Below are 19,371 nucleotides of genomic sequence, written 5' to 3' on the forward strand. Positions count from 1 at the left end.
CTTGCTTCTAGACCGACAATGTTTTGGTGCTTGAAACGAACTGGATTCCGGAGCGGTGTGAACAGGAAAAAACTGTGCTTTTCAGGCTCTAGCTCCGGCAGTGGGCGGAGTCACAGAAACGAGCCGTTTCTGTGACTCCGCCCACTGCTGCTCTTCTGAGAGGAACCGTTCTAGCCATAACCCACCAGTCAGGCTCTGGGCGGTATGAACAAAACGGGGGCTGAAAAGAAAAACCGGTTCCGAACCAGAAAAGCTCTAGCACGGAACGGGAATCGCGTTGTTGTGAAAGCCCTATCAATTGATCTTCACTCCCCGATCGTTAGCGCCAGTTAAAAACCCTGTTTTAAACCACTTTGTTTCAACCACTGCTGTCTCGCAGTTCCTCTGTGTCCCGCCCTCTCTGTCTGTCACAGTATGTATGTCTGTCTGTCTGTTTGTCTTTCTCTCTCTCTCTGTCTATGTCTCTCTCTCTCTATTTATTTAGCTAAAATGGTAATCCAACTTCACCAGCTATAACATAATGAGACTTTGCTGGTGTACCAATACCAGCTGGTCTTGCTGGTGTATCAGCTTTCCTATGCTGGTCTTGCTGGTCTACCAGCATGGTCTTGCTGGTGAAGCTGGTACACCAGCATGGTCTTGCTGGTGATAAAGCTTCACCAGCAAGAATGCTGGTAGACCAGCATAAATACCAGCTTCACCAGCATAGACCAACATAACTACCAGCTTCACCAGCAAAAACCAGCATAGACCAGCATGAATTCCATGCTGGTCAGCGCCTCCAAAATAGGATAAGTTATCCGACTTGGCAATAACCCCGTTTCTGATTTCTGATCCTGTAAATACAAATTAACCAATTTGCCTTGGAGTATATGGCGCTACATAAACACATTAAAAGAAAAATAAATTGTAAGAAAAAAAACAATAATAAAACTATTAAAACAAATTATTATAACATTAAATTATAGCAATATTTACATGAAATATAGATAAACACGTAAACAAATGTAGGAATAGAATACAATAAAATATGTGCAGTATTGGTATGACAAGTGGAAAGCTGTGCAGATATAAGATACGCAAAATTCGTAGAAATACACAATGTTTAACTTCACAATAATACAATAATATTCAATATGAACACTACATATTATCAGTGTTAGAAAAATTAGGCTATCTTGAGCTTATCTCTCACACTCTCCCACCCAGCAGGCGGCAGTGTGGCCGGCAGGGAGCGGCTCCTCGGTCCATTGACACGGAGGACGGAGCAGCCTGGCGGTCACACAGGGCAGCGGGGAACATGCTTTCCTTCTCTCAAAGATTCCCTGGTATTTATTTGTATATATAACCGCTGACAGCTCAACATGGGGGCACCGCAGAGACTCGGGAACATATTTAAACAGGTAACGTTAGCTAAAGCTAACCGGCGGAGCTACACTCAGTTAATGTCATGAAGCTAACATTAGCTAACATTGGTAGTTATAGCTGCCTGTGTTAACGTTTAACTGGTGTCACTGGGAACTGGTGATATTCTATAAAGGTAGGAAGATGTGTCAGGAGCGTGTACTTTGAGGAGCCATTGTCGAATAACCAGGAAATACACATTTCGATCGCTTCTTCTGTCGTTTACATTCATCTTTTGGTATATTTGTCTGGATAGGAACACTTTGATGCACATTCAGTAACAGTGTGTGAGGTTGAGATGCCGATATCCGGACGCGTACAGCGAGGACTACAAAATGACAATGAGTTGACTGGGGATGTCTGTTCAAAACATTGCACGCTTGAATAAATAATTTAAACCAGTTATTTTTGCCAGACTTATTACTGAATATCGTTCTTAATGTGATACCAAGTCCATCTGAGACCTGTTTACACCTTCAGACAGCATACAAGTGAAGCACAAGTTGTTTACTCGCAGTTTGAAAGCAGCGTGGAGAAGTCTTCAGCTGTGGAGCTGTGATCCGCTCAGGATAAATTGTGATACGACTTCTGTTCTCTGGCTATCTACCAGCGATCATGTTTAATATTAAAGACTACACACATGTATCCCTTATCAAAACAGTATTCTGCACTTTGCAGCACTTATCCAGATAAGATGTGACAGTTTACTTGGTTAACTTTCGTTATGCACCGATACAGCGACACAAACCGAATGACGAGGATACTCACATACGTTGAGAACAAACACATATATTCATAATTTTTACTCTGCTGTGAACATGTTTTTGTTTCTATCTTAACGTTAATGCTTTTATCTTTGTGGTATTTTTTTCTTATATTTTGTATCTATTTCTGTGTAACTTGGTAATATTAATATTAATTCCTTGTTATTGTTGTCTTTCCATCTGTCGGTGATGATTATACTACATAACGAAACACATGGCCTGATTTGCATATTTTATATTTATATTATATAACTTAATGTGTGCACTGGAATACATTTATATGTAAAATGACCACTTATCACAACATAATGTGGGCTCGCAGGCTGATAAACTAGGATATCTGATCTCTGTGGGTCTTAATGAGGCTTGATACAGACCTCAGTCAGTATACTATTTAAAAGCAAATGCCTACTATAATATGTATATTATATGGCTTAAAGTGTACATACATTTGCTCACATTATAAATGATGGTTGGGTTGCATTTTAATGTAACCCAACCATGTTAATGTGTGAGTCCAGCATGAACTTTTTAGTTATTTTCATGTCGATGGACACTGAATTATATTTTTGAATAGAGGATTCATAATATTGTTTGCGGAGACCAAAATGAATGACCAAGCAGCATTTTAAAGTCTAAATATCCCTGCACATGCAGCAATGACATTTCTGCTGCTATCTTTGCAAAACGAGTAAACTGTCACATCTTATCTGGATAAATGCTGCAAAGTGCAGAATACTGTTTTGATAAGGGATACATGTGTGTAGTCTTTAATATTAAACATGATCGCTGGTAGATAGCCACAGAACAGAAGTCGTATCACAATTTAACCTGGGCGGATCACAGCTCCACAGCTGAAGACTTCTCCACGCTGCTTTCAAACTGCGAGTAAACTACGTGTGCTTCACTTGTATGCTGTCTGAAGGTATACACAGGTCTCAGATGGACTTGGTATCACATTAAGAACGATATTCAGTAATAAGTCTGGCAAAATAACTGGTTTAAATTATTTATTCAAGCGTGCAATATTTTGAACAGACATCCCCAGTCACCTCATTGTCATTTTGTAGTCCTCGCTGGATATCGGCATCTCAACCTCACACACTGTTACTGAATATGCATCAAAGTGTTCCTATCCAGCCAAATATACCAAAAGATGAATGTAAACGACAGAAGAAGCGATCGAAATGTGTATTTCCTGGTTATTCGACAATGGCTCCTCAAAGTACACGCTCCTGACACATCTTCCTACCGTTATAGAATATCACCAGTTCCCAGTGACACCAGTTAAACGGTAACACCTGCCGTTGTGTCATATCTCTCTAACACTCAGTTAACTGTTTATTTGATATGTTTCAGCTCAGGAGCGTCTCTCAGCTGAGGGGGGCTCCGTTTACAACACACACTCTGCATCCTGTCTGTCAACCTCAACACAAAGTGAGTGCTGCTGTAGGACTCTATTCACAAGTTACACACTTTAACTGTTCACTGCGTCATCAGAGTGAGGGGACAGAAGCTCTGGGAGAATGATATATTATGAAGTTAAGCTGTATCAAAGTGGACGGTAAAAACCCTACAAGGTCAAATGTGAAAGTGAAAGATAACTGACTGAAGAAGATGTGGGAGAAGTAATCAGATCTTGTACTTGAGTAAAAGGAAGGAGGTGTGTAGGAATCCTCTCTTACAAGTAAAAGTCCTGTATTCAAAAGGTTACTCGGGTAAAAAGTACAAAAGTATTGGCATCAAAATATACTTAAAGTACCACAAGTAAAAGTTGTGCAGATTGGTCCATTTCAGAATAATATATATGATATGTTTTATAATGATTGATCATTAAAGTGTTCTCAAAGCTGGTAAAGGTGCAGCTAGTTTGAATGACTTTGTATACTGCAGGGTAGCTTGTGGATTTACTCCAGGTGGATCTAAAGTCTGATTTAAGGCTTGATTATACAGTATTTCACATCATTAATCCACATCTGTAAAGTAACTAAAGGGATTAAATACATGTAGTGGAGTAAAGGTACATGATTTACCACTGAATTGTAGTGGGGAGGAAGTACAAAGTAGAACAAAATTGAAATACTCAATTAAAGTACCTCCAAGTTGTACTTCAGTACAGTACTTGAGTAAATGTACTTAGTTACTTTACATCACTGGTCAGAAGTGTGATGATGACTAACTGCTGAGTGCTTGTGGTTTCGTTTCTGACCTCTCTGTTTCTGTGTCAGTGGTTTGAAAACAGGGTTGATGGTGATATATGGAGGAGAAACCTCCACCTGACACCAATAAGGCTGGAGAAAAGGTAAACCAGGTTCTATCTCATTTCAGCATCATTAGTTGAATGGTTACATTTCTAATAACAAGTGTGTCACTGTGTACAGTGAGCTGACTGAAGCAGCGTATGAGAAGCTGGCAGAGGACACGTTGGATTCTCTCACAGAGTATTTTGAGGACCTGACAGATGAAGCTTTCACTGGAGCAGACTACGATGTTGTCTTCTCTGTAAGTCACTATGTCCTGTGCACTGTCACTGTGGAACATCTGAATGTTGTATGTGGTATTTTTACACACTAATTATAGGTTGATGGCCATCGTACGCTCACGCTACTCAACTTTGAGCAGGCTTATTATAGAGGTTCTTATTTTTTACACCTTGAAAATGGGAAACGCGTATTAACTATAACTATTATACTATAGTTTCGTTAGATCCACAAGAAGGTTTTTTACACACAGGCAGTGGAACTCCCCGACACCTTTAACATGTTGATGTGGAATATCAGTGAAGGTTCCCTTTAACCTCACAGTAAACACTTTGGGGTTGCTCCTTCACAAACAGTGCTTTCACGTGCACTCCCAGCTTATGCAGGGCATCAGAGAAAGTGTCCACATTAATGGTTGTGGCTCAGGATGTACTGTAGTGTAAGTTGTCCCCCTCATCATAAGATTGTGAATCTGGTCTCCAGTTCCTCTAGTCCGCAGCGCTCTTGGGCAAAATAATGCAGATCCATTTACCACACAATCCAGTTACTATAAATCCACGCATACTTGCTGCATGTCAGTTTTTGGTTTCCTTGAAGGACAGATTGTTGATGGAATTAAAAGTAATATGTATAGTAGCATCCCTCCATCCTTTTGCTCATCTTTTTCTATGGAAAGTCTTTGACCTGCACTTGTAGACATCCAAATAGAACTCTGCTTTTGTGTACATGGATGAGTTTAAGAAATCAGATAAAATGAGATGGATCAATCTACATGGAGACTTAAGTGCATCTTAATGCACTGAAAGAACAATGTGCTGAGCAAGATCTATGTAATCTATAGTGGATTACAATACAATGTGCAGGGTTTGAGTCCTAATCCCGGAAAGCACACTGGCAGTTTCCTTCTCGCGAGCCAATCGTTTTTTTCCATTATGTTTTTGGTTGGATGCCTGAAATAAGGTCTATAAAGAAAAGGCGGTTGCTAACAAGTTACTAAATAAGACTATTTAACTTCATCACACCAAAGACAAGTCCACTTTTAGCTTAGCGTTGGTGATGTGAAGTCATGTTACCGTCGGGTAGTTTATGTTATTAAGTGACGATTATCCAGTTTAACAAAATGTGTAAATATGATATTTGTGTAAATATTATAAATGTGAGTTTGCCACATATCTTATTTTGTGCAGTATTCCATATAGCAATGGAAGAATCCCATTCCTTTTAGTACAGGGAACCCTTGTAATGCTAACTTTTTGGTCGCCCTAAAATAAAACGTCATCACTGCACCACTCTATAGAGACATGTTTCACATTAGAAAATCCAAGAGACTACTCAAATCCACTTAATTTCACTGTATTTCCATCTTAAAGGGGACCTATCATGCAAAATGCACTTTTGTACGTCTTTTATACATGAATATGTGTCCCCGGTGTTCCAGGGAACTCACCAAGTGTCAGAAAACACAACCCTCTCTATTTTCCTCCATACCCAAATCTCTAAAAAAGGGGCTGCAACGGATCTGATAAAAACTGATCCAGATTTGAACACTGTCCTGACGTCAGGACGGTGGCGCTACAGCTATTGGGCCAACTTTCCACCTATCAGGGGAATGTGGGGTTGGGCCACGGCCGGCCATTGCCGCTCGAAAGCGCTGGAGACGCTGTAATACATATGCCAGGCCTGTAAGTGGCGCTGTAGTCTGCCACAAAAGCAGCGAAGAAGTCTTCCCGTGCATGGTTACCATGGTTACCCTTCTGTTTATTCTCCGCTGTGGCTTTTTTTCTCCCTCCCCGAGGCAAGCGTTTGCTCCCGCTGCTGTAATTCAATGCAATCCCTCCCCGTCGAGGCAAGCACTGTAATTCTCTCCGGTTAGTCCACCAGCAGATGACAAATACCCACCTCTCCGCCTCTTCCAAGGAACGAGGGGACCGTGCGGCAGAGTTTCAGTTAGATTTTCTTTCGCCGGTCAAGATGTCCGTTAAAGTTTAAATCTTCCGGACAAAATTAGAAAAGTGCCGGTCAAAGGTCTTCTTTGTTATTTATTGAGCTTTAAAACAAATGAATAACGACTCTACAGTATATAATAAAACACGGAGGACGGAGATCTATTTTTCTCCCCCTCTTCTGACTTGATCAGAGCGGCTCCCCTCTCCTGCAGGGGGGCGTGGTCAGCTTCAGCTCACAGAATCAGCCCCCTGCAAAAACAGGGCTGGAGAACAGCAAATAGAGCGAAATGAGGCATGGCTAAAATGCATGATCTGTTTGGTATTTTGAAAACAGAAACGTATAAATATACCTTATATAGGTATGGCCCTACAATATATCATTTAAATATAGCATGATAGGTCCACTTTAAATGAAGTCATTATTGCTATAAGAAGACTTTAACCTGTTAGTGTCGAGGTTAAGATACAGTTCACCCTGAAGAAGACGGTAACTATCTCCAGTGCAGTGCAGGTGATCCTCCACTAGGGGGAGCTGCTCACCAAAATCTTTATTGTGGAGAGCAGAGCTTGTCATCAACATCTCTGGCAGAACTGGCAATAAGACTGTTAAATCAGACATGTCAGTAATATCCTTTACATAGTTGTTCTAGTGTCTTAGTTATACCATGTAGTCAGTATATAACATGTTATTGTCATGACCTTAATATCACTCGTGTTACAAGCTAAGGACAATGTTGTCTCAAGAGCACAATCCTCTCCCAACACTAAACTGTAGCTACATTGGAAGATTATAGAGGAGCATAATAAATAGAACATTTTAAGAGAAAACAGTCTTGCAAAAGTTTACAAACTTGAAGGGTTTACAGTGTATTTAAAGCAGATCAAACAAATAAATGTAAATGGCATTGAATTCAAAAGAAAGGGAAAGGATGTGTTGGGAACAGTTATGTGAGTTAACAGGAATCTCAGGCAGATTAGTCACCACATAAATATCCACACATTTATGTGATGTAACATATCATCAACTAATACAAATATATCTGTTTCTTAGAAAGAAAAACAGCATTCATTATTACTGAACATATGTTACTGAGATTGTTATGTAACTGAAAGAGGTATTTGGGTCTGTTCACAAATCAACAGCTCTCTTCTATACATAGGACTTTTATTTAATGTGTTTGCTTGCTTAAATACATTTTGGCCGGTTAGTGAGACATGACATGTACAACCTCCGCCTGCTACAACCAACTGTTTATTGCTCAGATGTGTATATATATATATATATTTTTTTAAACTATCCAAAGTGTGTATTGGATTTTGATTGGTTGGAGAGTGTGCATTATTTTTTAGCTTCATAATAGGAAGGGGCCAGTCGTAAATTAAGCTTCTCCAACCACTCAGGTTTTTTAACTAACACAAAGGTTATAGTCTAGTTGCCAGCTAAAATAGTCCTGTTGTGAACCTGGAAATGTTGAGTACCCCAAAGTTTGTTAGAAATGTACAGTACATGTCCCCAGCACATAGAAACTGTAAGATACAAACTTGCATATGTTGGGCAATTTGCACAATAAGCATAAGTTGCATTAATTAGCATATGCAGACAATAGTATCAAATGGCTTGGCACATGTTTTAGTGGTTTTGTTGATGTTGAATCAATTTCTGAGAGTATGATCTCACAAACGGCAGTTTTAACCAGAAAGTGGCCATATTTGTAATCTCTGTGGGCTATTTTTGATTCATTTTGGGTCGATTTTAATAAGGGGACTCTAAACTGCCATTTTTTATCCTAAAAATGGCAGAAATAGATTCAATCTCCTCAATATTTCTCAAAATCTACACGAAAACTGTCCAAATTGGCCAAGCCAATTTTGAGCTATTGTCTGCACATGCTAATCGCTGCTAATTAATGCAATTTTTCCCAATTGTGCAAATTGCCCAATGTATGCAAGTTAGCATCCGGCAGTTTCTTTGTGCTGCACTATACATTTCTGACATAAAACTTTGGGGTACTCAACATTTCTGGGTTCACACTGCTGGAAAGTAGACTATTTAGGGAAAGTGAGATAATTTACTTTAACCAAGCTGTTTGTGGATGCAAACCTTTTTCTCTTTGGACTGAAAGGGGCGTCTACGCTATGCTTTACTGGTGACAGCTGCATGACTTGTTTCAAGTACATAAACATCTAATTCCTCTAAAGGTCTTTATAGCTCCTCCTCCTATCACAAAAACCCCAACCTATACATTGGTGAACATTCGCCATTGGCTGGACATGCTCAGTGGTCCATGATAGCATGAGAAACGGATTAATTGAAACACAGACAGCTGCCACAGTTTCAATTATAGTCTGTAAATCCATAGGAAGGTGTGATGCAGGATTGTTGGTTGGAAACATCTCTGTGCTCCATAAAGCTGTTGGAGGCGAGGCCTGCTCTTTGGCTGCTGCGCTCTGTTGCCTTATTGATTTCTTGCCCTGTAGAATCAACACTCTTGGAGCTTGTTGTTCTTGTTGGCAGACAGCTCCAGTTTATCTGGCAGGAAGCTATAAATCTGTAAATCCTTGAGTTACAGAGAGACAGTGAGCCTGACCTTTCAGAGGGGAAAACATTTCAGGACAGAGAGATAGGACATTGAAAAGTCATGCTCACTGTATAGAGTGGTTAAGGAACGAGTCATAAACCAGGAAATGGGTTAGCATTTTAGCAGTTCCAGGCTTCTTCTTCTCGCAGTCAATATTTAATGAATGATTTTATTGGTAAGATTCTCAAAGTGAGGTCTTTGGTTTTTCATGTGTTGTTCTAAAATATGGCATTTAGTACCCGGAGTAGGAATTTCTTGAGCCTCCATGTACAAAATGGCGGTTGCAAAAAAGTGGCTAAATGAGACTACTCACGCTGAACACTAGCCACCTTTAGCTTACCAGTGGTTGCTGATGTGATGTAGTTTGTTTTTAGCCCAATGTTAGCTATTTACCTTTACCCATGCCTGCACCACTCTGTTACTATTGAGTATGTTAGCATGCTGGCAATAGCATTTTGCTCACTGCACCTCTGTGCCTCAGTACGGCCTCGGCCAGCTGTGGTATCTGGATTCATTAACTTCATATTGGATCCTTCAGACGTCCCACAAATAAACAGATCAGTTGTGACTATAGGTTAGGACGTGTTCCTACGAGATGATGCTATTTCGGTGTGTGTCAGCTCCTGTACAGATTGACATATCACCGGGGGGAGGAACTGTGATGGGCTGCCTTTATTGATGCTCTGGACTCACACCCAGGCTTGATAACAGCTGCTGATAAATATAATCAGAGAAAGACTGTGCAAAACACATTACTATGTATCCTTAATATTCTAGATAAGATACATACAATAACATGACAATTATAACATGACAAAAACATGGAGTTTGGAGTAATCCAAAAAAGAAAAGTGTAGAAAATAACATTGACATCTACGGAGCCCTGGAGGGTTCATAGAGAGAAAAATTAATAAAACGAGGCCACGTTTTATTAATTTGTGCGCACGAGATGTAATTCTTGGCCTCAATTTAAATAAAACGAGGCCACGTTTTATTAATTCGTTTTATTAATTCGCACGATATACTTTCTCGTTCGCACAAGATACTTTCTTATGGTTAGACACATCGAACTGCCCGATTATTACGCCATATTATTAGTTTTATGAAGAAGATGTCCGGTCGCCAGGGCGTGTGTGTATGTTTGTGTCTGTGTGTGTGTGTGTGTATGTGTGTGTATGTTTGTGTGTGTGTGTGTGTGGGCATTTGTTTTCAGAAGATATTATGATAGTGGCGTTCGTTCCGGTGCACTCCGACAGCATTTAGCACTAGCCTACATCGAGATTAAGATTAAGCAAACTTCTTTCACTTGGGAATACACATATGGAGTTAGCCAGATGTGTGTAAATGACTGTTCATGGTAATTTGAAAACAAATGCCGGTGTCGGACACACACATGTACCGAACACACACACATCATGTAGCATTTCACGTTTCCATAGCAACAACAACTTCCTGTCAACAGCGTAAACTCGCCTTCAAAATAAAAGCATCTAAATAAAACAGGAAGTTAACCTAAATTACATTTAAGACATATACAACTGCAACGAAAGTAGTTTCACAGAACACAAATTGGGTTATTTACACATCATGCGCCCTGGTGACCGGACATCTCCTTCATAAAACGAGTAATGGGGGGAATAATCGGGCAGTTCGATGTGTGTAGAGGTGTGTGTGCGTGCGTGTGTGTGTGGCTAAAACGTAGCAGCCTCGATCTCTATTCAGCTGTTCTGAAGGTAAACACAGTGAAGGCGCTGCGTCAAAGACACAGCTCTCTGCGCGCAGATACTGTGAGAGTCACGGACATTAATTCATAGATCAAAGCAGACTGGTTTACAGACTCTCCTGTTTTGCCAATCCGGTGCTTAAACAAATAGCTCTACACCTCTGGCCGAAATGTCCCTAAAATTAAGTCTGAGTTTGAAATATATCTCAAATGTATGCACTGTCATTTCCCCACATAAACATAACAGTCTGCAATGAAATGGTTGTCTCCTGGGCGCTCCACTTCCTACTTGGCGCACCGGTAACTTTCTCGTGCGAACGAGAACGTATATCGTGCGCACAAATTAATAAAGCGTGGCCTCGTTTTATTTAAATTGAGGCCACAAATTACATCTCGTGCGCACAAATTAATAAAACGTGGCCTCGTTTTATTTATTTTTCTCTCTACGGGCTCCGTACACATCCTTTCAAATAGAAATAAAAGTAAGAGTAATAAATATTAGAATAGAAAAAAAGATGTATTGCACATGATATTGACAGTAACATTAATGAAAATTAGTATTGCATATGAAGGTGCTCTGTTATGACTCCAGTGTGGCAGGCAGTAGTTGTGAGGCGTAGTTTCCTCCGCATCATTCTCTCTTGACACCTCATTACATTGCATTTAGCTGACGCTTTTATCCAAAGCGACTTACAATAAGTGCATTCGACCAAGAAGATACAAACTTGAAGAAAACAGAATCATATAAGTACATCAGGTTTCATAGAGCCAAAACATTTCAAGTGCTACTCAACTGGCTTTAGATAAGCCAGTCCTTAATTAGTATATAAGTGCTTTGTTAGAAATTCTATCGCTCGAAGTGGAGTCGAAAGAGATGAGTTTTCAGTCTGCGCCGGAAGATGTGTAAGCTTTCTGCTGTCCTGATGTCAATGGGGAGCTCATTCCACCATTTTGGAGCCAGGATAGCAAACCGACGTGTTTTTGCTGATGGGAACTTGGGTCCCCCTCGCAGTGCGGGTGCAGCGAGCGGAGTGCACGTGCTGGGGTGTACAGTTTAACCACCATCCTGGATGTAGGAAGGGCCAGATCCATTCACAGCATGGTACGCTAGTACCAGTGTCTTGAAGTGGATTCTAGCAGTTACTGGAAGCCAGTGAAGGGAGCGGAGGAGCGGTGTGGTGTGGGAGAATTTAGGAAGGTTGAAGACCAGACGAGCCGCTGCATTCTGGATGAGCTGCAGAGGTCGGATGGCACATGCAGGTAGACCAGCCAGGAGGGAGTTGCAGTAGTCTAGGCGTGAGATGACGAGAGCCTGGACCAGAAGTTGCGTCGCTTTCTGGGTCAGGAGGGGACGTATCCTCCTGATGTTGTAAAGAGTGTATCTGCAGCAGCGGGTTGTAGCAGCGATGTTTGCAGTGAAGGACAGGTTGTTATCTAGGGTCACACCCAGATTCCTTGCAGTCTGAGTTGGGGAAACAACAGAGGGGATGTTGATTGTTAGGTCAGGAGTGGGACACTCTTTTCCTGGAAGAAAAATCAGTTCAGTCTTGTCAAGGTTGAGCTTGAGGTGGTGAGCAGACATCCACCGAGAGATGTCTGCTAGACAAGCAGAGATGCGTGCGACAACCTGGGTTTCAGAACGGGGAAAAGACAGAATTAATTGGGTGTCGTCAGCGTAGCAATGGTATGAAAAACCATGCGGGCTGAGTTTGTGTACAGAGAGAAGAGGAGGGGACCAAGGACAGAGCCCTGAGGGACCCCTGTAGTTAATTGACAAGGGTCGGACTCGGACCCTCTCCAAGTTACCCTGTAGGTGCGGTCAAGTTCTCCTGTCTCCTTCTGATACAGCCTACGGAGGCAGAGTAATCTGAAACCTTTTGCAGGTGACAGGACTGTGAGCACCATCTAAAGTTCTAAACAGTCTTCATGCCTCTCACTATTATGTCTCAAAATGCCGACCTGTGTTGGCCATACAGGTCAACACAGGTCGGCAAGTGCAGCAACCTCTTTATTTCCAGTAGCTCAGTCCTGAGCAGGGTGGAGGCGACTGTCGTAGTTGGATATGAAGTGCATGGGTGGGGGCTAAAGGTGCATTTTGTTACCTGTTATCATCGTCTGTCTTTCCAATGTTATACCTCCATGTGGCCGTATTAAGTCTGTCCCTCAGAGCGTGATTAATTGTGTATGATTGTGTGTGTGTGCCGTTTTGATTGGACAGCGGCTGTCTCTGATGGCTCTGACTGATTTGCCAATGTTCCAATCTTGGCAGCTGACCCCCTTTTTCAACTGGCTGCAGTGACATATGGGGCCATAAACAACACACACACACACACACACACACACACACACACACTCACACACAACCAAAGATCTGCAACTTGGTTGCTAAATAAGAGGCAGTAGAAGCACTGCAGATGATATCAGAGAGGTGATGGCGTAAATCTTTATGGCATAATTTTCTCTTCACATTGTTCTTTTCATCACAGAATCATTGGTGTTACACAGTTGCTTCAATAACTGAGCTATAAGCATGCAGGGATAATGCTGCGTTCCATTTACATTGGAAGTCTGAGGTCGGAACTGGGAGTGACTTCACATCTGATTCAAATGTGTTCCAGTAACACAAGTCGTAAAAAGATGGACGCCCGCAGAAAGGTTGTTCACCTTGTTAACAGCTTAAGCCAGTGGTTCCCAACCAGGGGGGCGCGTGAAGCTTGGGAAGAGGTTGTAAATAGGGATGCTCCGATCGCCAATTTTGGGGCCGATCGCCGGAATCAGTATCGGCCGATACCGATCGAGTGGGCGGGGCCTATGGGCATCTTCCATTTAAGGTGATGTTTAAAACTCAGTTAATGGGGCTCATTCACTGGCGCTTCCACAAACAACAACCAACATAATTATTACATTCAAATGAAGTACATTATTCAAGTTTACATTAACTTTGGATAATAACACGGGAGAAATGAGCGGAAGCGCTCTCTTTTCCTCTCTCTCCCACTCTCCTGACAGCCTGTCAGTATCGTCTCATGCAGCTCACTGATCCAGTAATTAGTGACTCGACAGTGAAGAATAAATATATTTATAACTAGTTTAGCTTGTTCCAGAGGTAGATAAAATAGCTAAATGTGTTAGGTCTAACTCTTAATGTGTGTTCTGCTCCGCTCACCGGTCCGTCACAGCGGGTGGAGCTGCAGGATTTCTGCTCAGACACGTTGCATACCGCTATTTTATTGTCATTTTCGGACACTTAAAATACTGCCAGACTGGTGAAGCCATTTTGGCGAGCTTGTTTTGCCGCGCACAGAGAAAAGTGTCATGTATTTTACGTCATAATTTTACGTTATGCGATCGGCTCTCGCGATCGCCATTTTTAGAGAGCACCGATTGATCGGCAGAGAGTGAGTATCGATCGGAGCATCCCTAGTTGTAAACAAACATTGTTTGCTCGTAAAATCAATAAAATTGACACATTTGTAACACAACCGGCAGTTAAAAGAAAAGTGGAAAAGCCCACGACAAGCCTTTCGGCTATAATGCCCAAATCAACAAAGTATGATGAGGCATAATATATCTCCCTTGACATCTAACGTGTTCGGTGCGGAGATCTCTCTCTCTCTCTCGTCTTTGTGGGGGGCGGGGCCTCACAGACTCGCTGCACTGCTGCAGCGCCGTGCACACAGAGATCCGCCGGTGGAGAACATAGCGTTCAAAAGTGACAATCTAATCTACAGAGCTCGATGTGGTCAATGCTCGTTTGCCATAAGTATTTTCGCGGAAACACGAGCAATCTGTCCATCAGCTGGCCAAAAGGCATCATATTCATATTCATTTTCATATTAATGCACCGTTTTCAACTTCCTTAACTCTGAGTTCTGTTGCCCCAATTACGTGTAAGGTGGGAGAAGTACTCAGATCAAGTACTTAAGTAAAAGTAGTATACTGCCTCTGGACTGTAGAGGAGCAGAATTACAAAGAAGCAATACTTACTTACTTAATACTTAAGTACTTCAAAAGAGTAAATCTACTTACTACCACCACTACAAGTATGTTATGTGTGCTAGCAGCCCATAATCCACACTATACATAAAATTAATCAATGTGAATTCTGTTTCTAATTTGTTTAGTTTTTCCCCTAAATAATAACAAAAATAACTTGTAAAAATACTCTTAAAGAACCGGATCGATAAAACGTTTTTGTAATTGTTTCAATTAGGCCTCATTATTTCACAGTGGCACAGGATCATCTGCCAATACAAGCACTTTTGTTCATGTTCAATCCATAATAAAATATAAAATTATAGTTGGATATTTTATGTCTTGTTATTATTAGCAGAGAAAATGTAATGTTTGTACAACTATATACAATTAATTCTACCAATCTCGGTGGGAACCAGATTAGGGGGGGCTCGAAAATATTTCCAATTACACAAGGGGGGCCTGACTGAAAAAGGTTGGGAACCGCTGGCTTAAGCAGTCACCTCGGGTTTACCATTGTTAGCAATAGAGGTTGCCTACGCGTTATTTTGTATTTTGTGAATACAAACTTCGTCGCAACATGTCCACAGATACAAGATGATCAGTACCATATGTACAGTTTATTTTATTTGACAAAAAAAATAAAGCAGAGCTAAGAATGTTATATTATCAAAGTCTTTACTGAACACGAAGACACTTTCTGAAAGAAGGCAAATATTTTCTGAAATGTCAAGACTTTTCTATGAACACAAAAGGCCTATTTCTCTCAAATATTTTCCACAAATGTGTCTAAATCTGTGTTAGTGAGCACTTCTCATTTGCTGTGATAATCCATCCACCTCACAGGTGTGGCATATCAAGATGTTGATTAGACAGCATGATTATTGCACAGCTGTGCCTTAGGCTGCTCACAGTAAAAGGCCACTCTAAAATGTGCACTTTCAGCACACAGCACAATGCCACAGATGTCGCAAGTTGCAGGGAGCGTGCAATTGGCATGTTAACTGCAGGAATGTCCACCAGACTGTTACCCATGAATTGAATGGCGTTTCAGAGAATTTGGCCTAACATCCAACCGGCCTCCAAACCGAAGACCACATTTAACCAGACCATTTAAACATCGTGCATCTTCACCTGCAAGATCATCTGAGACCAGCCAGCCGGACAGCTGATACAACAGTTAGAAACCACTTTGGAGAGGTGTTCTCTTCATGGATGAATCCCAGTTTTCACTGTCCAGGGCATAATGTGGGTGAGCGGTTTGCTGATGTCAACGTTGTGAATCGAGTGGCCCATGGTGGCGGTGGGGTTATGGTATGGGCAGGTGTATGTTATGAACAACGAAAACAGGTGCATTTTATTGATGGCATATTGAATGCACAGAGATACCATGACGACATGCTGAGGCCCATTGTTGTGCCATTCATCTACCACCATCACCTCATGCTGCACCATGATAATGCACGGCCCCCTGTTGCAAGGATCTGGACACAATTCCTGGAAGCTGACATGTCACCCATTTAACATGTTAGGGATGCTCTGGATCGGCGGATACGACAGCGTGTTCCAGTTCCTGACAATATCCAGCAACTTCGCACAGCCATTGAGAGGAGTGGACCAACAATCCCCAGGCCACAATCCACAACCTGATCACCTCTATGCGAAGGAGAGGTGTTGCACAGCGTCAGGCAAATGGTCTAATCAGCATCTTGATATGTCCCACACCTGTGAGATGGATGGATTGTCTCAGCAAAGGAGAAATGCTCACTTACATAGATTTAGACAAAGTTGTGAACAATATTTGAGAGAAATAGGCCTTTTGTGTAAATAGAAAAAGTCGTAGATCTTTGATTTCAGCTCATGAACAATGGGTGTAAAAGTGTTGTGTTTATATTTTTGTTCAGTGTGTGTATATATAAGGTAAATCAGAGCATTAAGAATAAATGTGTTAATGTGTTTCTGTACAGAGTGGCGTGTTGACAGTGAAGGTGGACAGAGAGCACGGCACCTACGTCATCAACAAGCAGACTCCAAACAAACAGATCTGGCTCTCCTCCCCCTCCAGGTGAGACTTGAGTCGCACCACACCTGAACACTACATGTCTTTTTGATACATTGAGTGAACACACACACACACACACACACACACACACACACACACACACACACACACACACACACACACACACACACACACACACACACACACACACACACACACACACCAACATACGGCCTCAGGACTGATAAGAGCAGTAAAGTCTTCATTTCCCCCTTTTTCACTGAAATTGGTTGTAGTTCTATGCTGAGCAGGGTTGCAAATGTCGTCAAACTCCTAAACCAATCGTTGAACATATTAACAATCAATGAATTAATTAATGATTAACCCCCCCAAATAAAATAAAAACATACAAAATACATGTATTTTTCCAAATATACACTCATTGCGCATTTTTAAATGGCCTTAATAAACAAACTGCTGTATAAAAGGAAGATAAAAGAATACTCATTACCTCTCCACAATAAACATATCCGCGCAGGTCATGACTCAGGAGTGAGTTGAGCGCAAAAAAAATACTCTGAAGCTCACGATAACATATTTAAAGTTACATTAACATAAAGTACTGTGCATCACTGCTTAAAAGGAAAATAAAAAGTAACCCTGAGTCCGACTCCAAACCTCTCCACAATAAACGTATGCAGTCTGGAGGACTGTGACTTTGGCGGCGCTTTGCTCCGGCTGAGTCACGGCTCCATGTTCTTCAGAGGTCGGTATTACTGTGTCTTCAGCTCAGGCCATAACATGGCTGAGTTCATCAGGAACTGTGCTGTAACTTTCTGCAGTCCAACAGGCAGTAGTTATAGCCACCTTGTCAATGAAAAGTAGCTGTGCCTTGAGCACGTCTTTATTTTTCGCGTACCGCTTCTTAATGCGGCTGGTAATTGTACCTCTTGAGGGGATGCCATAGCCTGGTTCAATGCAGTTCATTAGCTCACGAAATCCCTCACAGTCCACCATGTATATCGGCATCATGTGCTATTCCACCATAAATCTAATCTCTGCACATCACAATAACAACAATGGCAGGCTATTTAAAAGCTGTACTCATGTTGCTATAAAACCTACGAAGCCAGATTATATTGCATGCACAACTTCTCCATATGTATACTCTCCTCCATTTGTCCCCTTATGAGCACACTTCCCATATTATACTATTTTTAAACAATATATTATAGGTCTCAGATATATATACAGAACATGTCTCTGAAGTGTTTGGCTGAAATACCAAACAGATCATGCCGCCTGTAGCTTTAAATGCAAACGAGCTGCTGCTGGCCACGCCCCTCTGCAAGATGTTTGGCTTACATTGTGACATCACAAAGTGGCCAAATCTGATCAGTTTTTGTTTAGATGGATCAGGACAGAAAGAGAGAGAATCTTTTCCCCTGAAACTTTCAGAATCTCTTTACACAGGGGGGATCCATATTTATGTGTAAAAGACATGAACAAGTGGATTTAGCATAATAGGGGACCTTTAATGCTGAGACACTCTTCACTGTAATGGTTCATTACACATGGGGAAAGCTGGCTTGTAGTGGCTTTTTGAAGGATCATTTGTCTTTTGTAATGCCTTTTGAATATCAGATCACATTTTATGGATGAATCACTCATAGCTTATTTGTTTTCTTGCCAATGTAATTTTCTTTTTTCTGACAAATCTGAAATGACAGCATCTGAGCTAATTCCTTTGCTTCTCTTTTTGCAGTGGACCCAAGCGCTACGATTGGACAGGTGCATGCTGGGTGTACGCTCATGATGGTGTGAGCCTCCACCAGCTGCTTTCTAAGGAGTTTTCCATCATCTTCAATAAAGACATTGACCTGTCTCACCTGACATATTCCTGAGGAACACACCTGCACTGAAACTACTGCGACCCATACAAACTACTGTGAGACAAAACGGGAGCCAAAGATGCACAACTCCACATTCACCCATCACCATTAGCCCTGAGGACAGCAGTTGTATATAATGAGTAATGTATATGTCCTATAATAATGTATTGTACATTTGTATTTCATGGTGATTTCATTAAATATTTAAAAATAATCAAACCAAAGGCTGCAGTAAGTCTTGTACAGAGAAACCAGTCATGTGATGGGTGAGGGCCATTAAACATGTATCTATGCACTAGTCACACATTTGAATACAATCTGATCAGACACACAATTGGGAAATATTTTCGTTGCAGCAGCATAAAACAAAACAAGTTCATAACAAATTAAAAGAGTATAAATAAACAATTCTAAAATATAAACATCTCAAAATAACCAGCATTAGACAGTAAACAAATATACAGATGGCCATGAAGATAAGACAAATCTATAAACAAATATTCAATTACATTTAAATGTAAAATGTACAGAATGCATACATCACAATGTTTAAGGAGTTATCCCCTAATAACATTTTATTTGGGTGTTAACGTAATCGTTCAGATC

At 41.2% G+C, this 19,371-nt stretch overlaps 1 protein-coding gene across 1 annotated transcript; it reads left to right on the plus strand.

The window, feature by feature from the left end:
* The first annotated feature begins 1,225 nt into the window (after positions 1 to 1,225).
* Positions 1,226 to 18,976, plus strand: fxn (frataxin). Its single transcript, XM_034118242.1, has 6 exons — positions 1,226 to 1,403; positions 3,528 to 3,605; positions 4,397 to 4,470; positions 4,550 to 4,670; positions 16,839 to 16,936; positions 18,639 to 18,976. The coding sequence occupies exons 1-6, from the start codon at positions 1,365 to 1,367 to the stop codon at positions 18,775 to 18,777; spliced, it is 549 nt and encodes a 182-aa protein (XP_033974133.1). The 5' UTR covers positions 1,226 to 1,364; the 3' UTR covers positions 18,778 to 18,976.
* The last annotated feature ends 395 nt before the right edge of the window (positions 18,977 to 19,371 follow it).

This window comes from Trematomus bernacchii, unplaced genomic scaffold, assembly GCF_902827165.1.
Source record: "Trematomus bernacchii unplaced genomic scaffold, fTreBer1.1, whole genome shotgun sequence".
Taxonomy (NCBI): domain Eukaryota; kingdom Metazoa; phylum Chordata; class Actinopteri; order Perciformes; family Nototheniidae; genus Trematomus; species Trematomus bernacchii.

Excerpts from the sequence above, each read along its gene's own strand:
- fxn (XM_034118242.1), top strand. The coding sequence starts at position 1,365 with ATGGGGGCACCGCAGAGACTCGGGAACATATTTAAACAG. Across the intron at positions 1,404-3,527 it reads TCGGGAACATATTTAAACAG|CTCAGGAGCGTCTCTCAGCT; the intron begins GTAACGTTAGCT and ends GATATGTTTCAG. Across the intron at positions 16,937-18,638 it reads TGGCTCTCCTCCCCCTCCAG|TGGACCCAAGCGCTACGATT; the intron begins GTGAGACTTGAG and ends CTCTTTTTGCAG.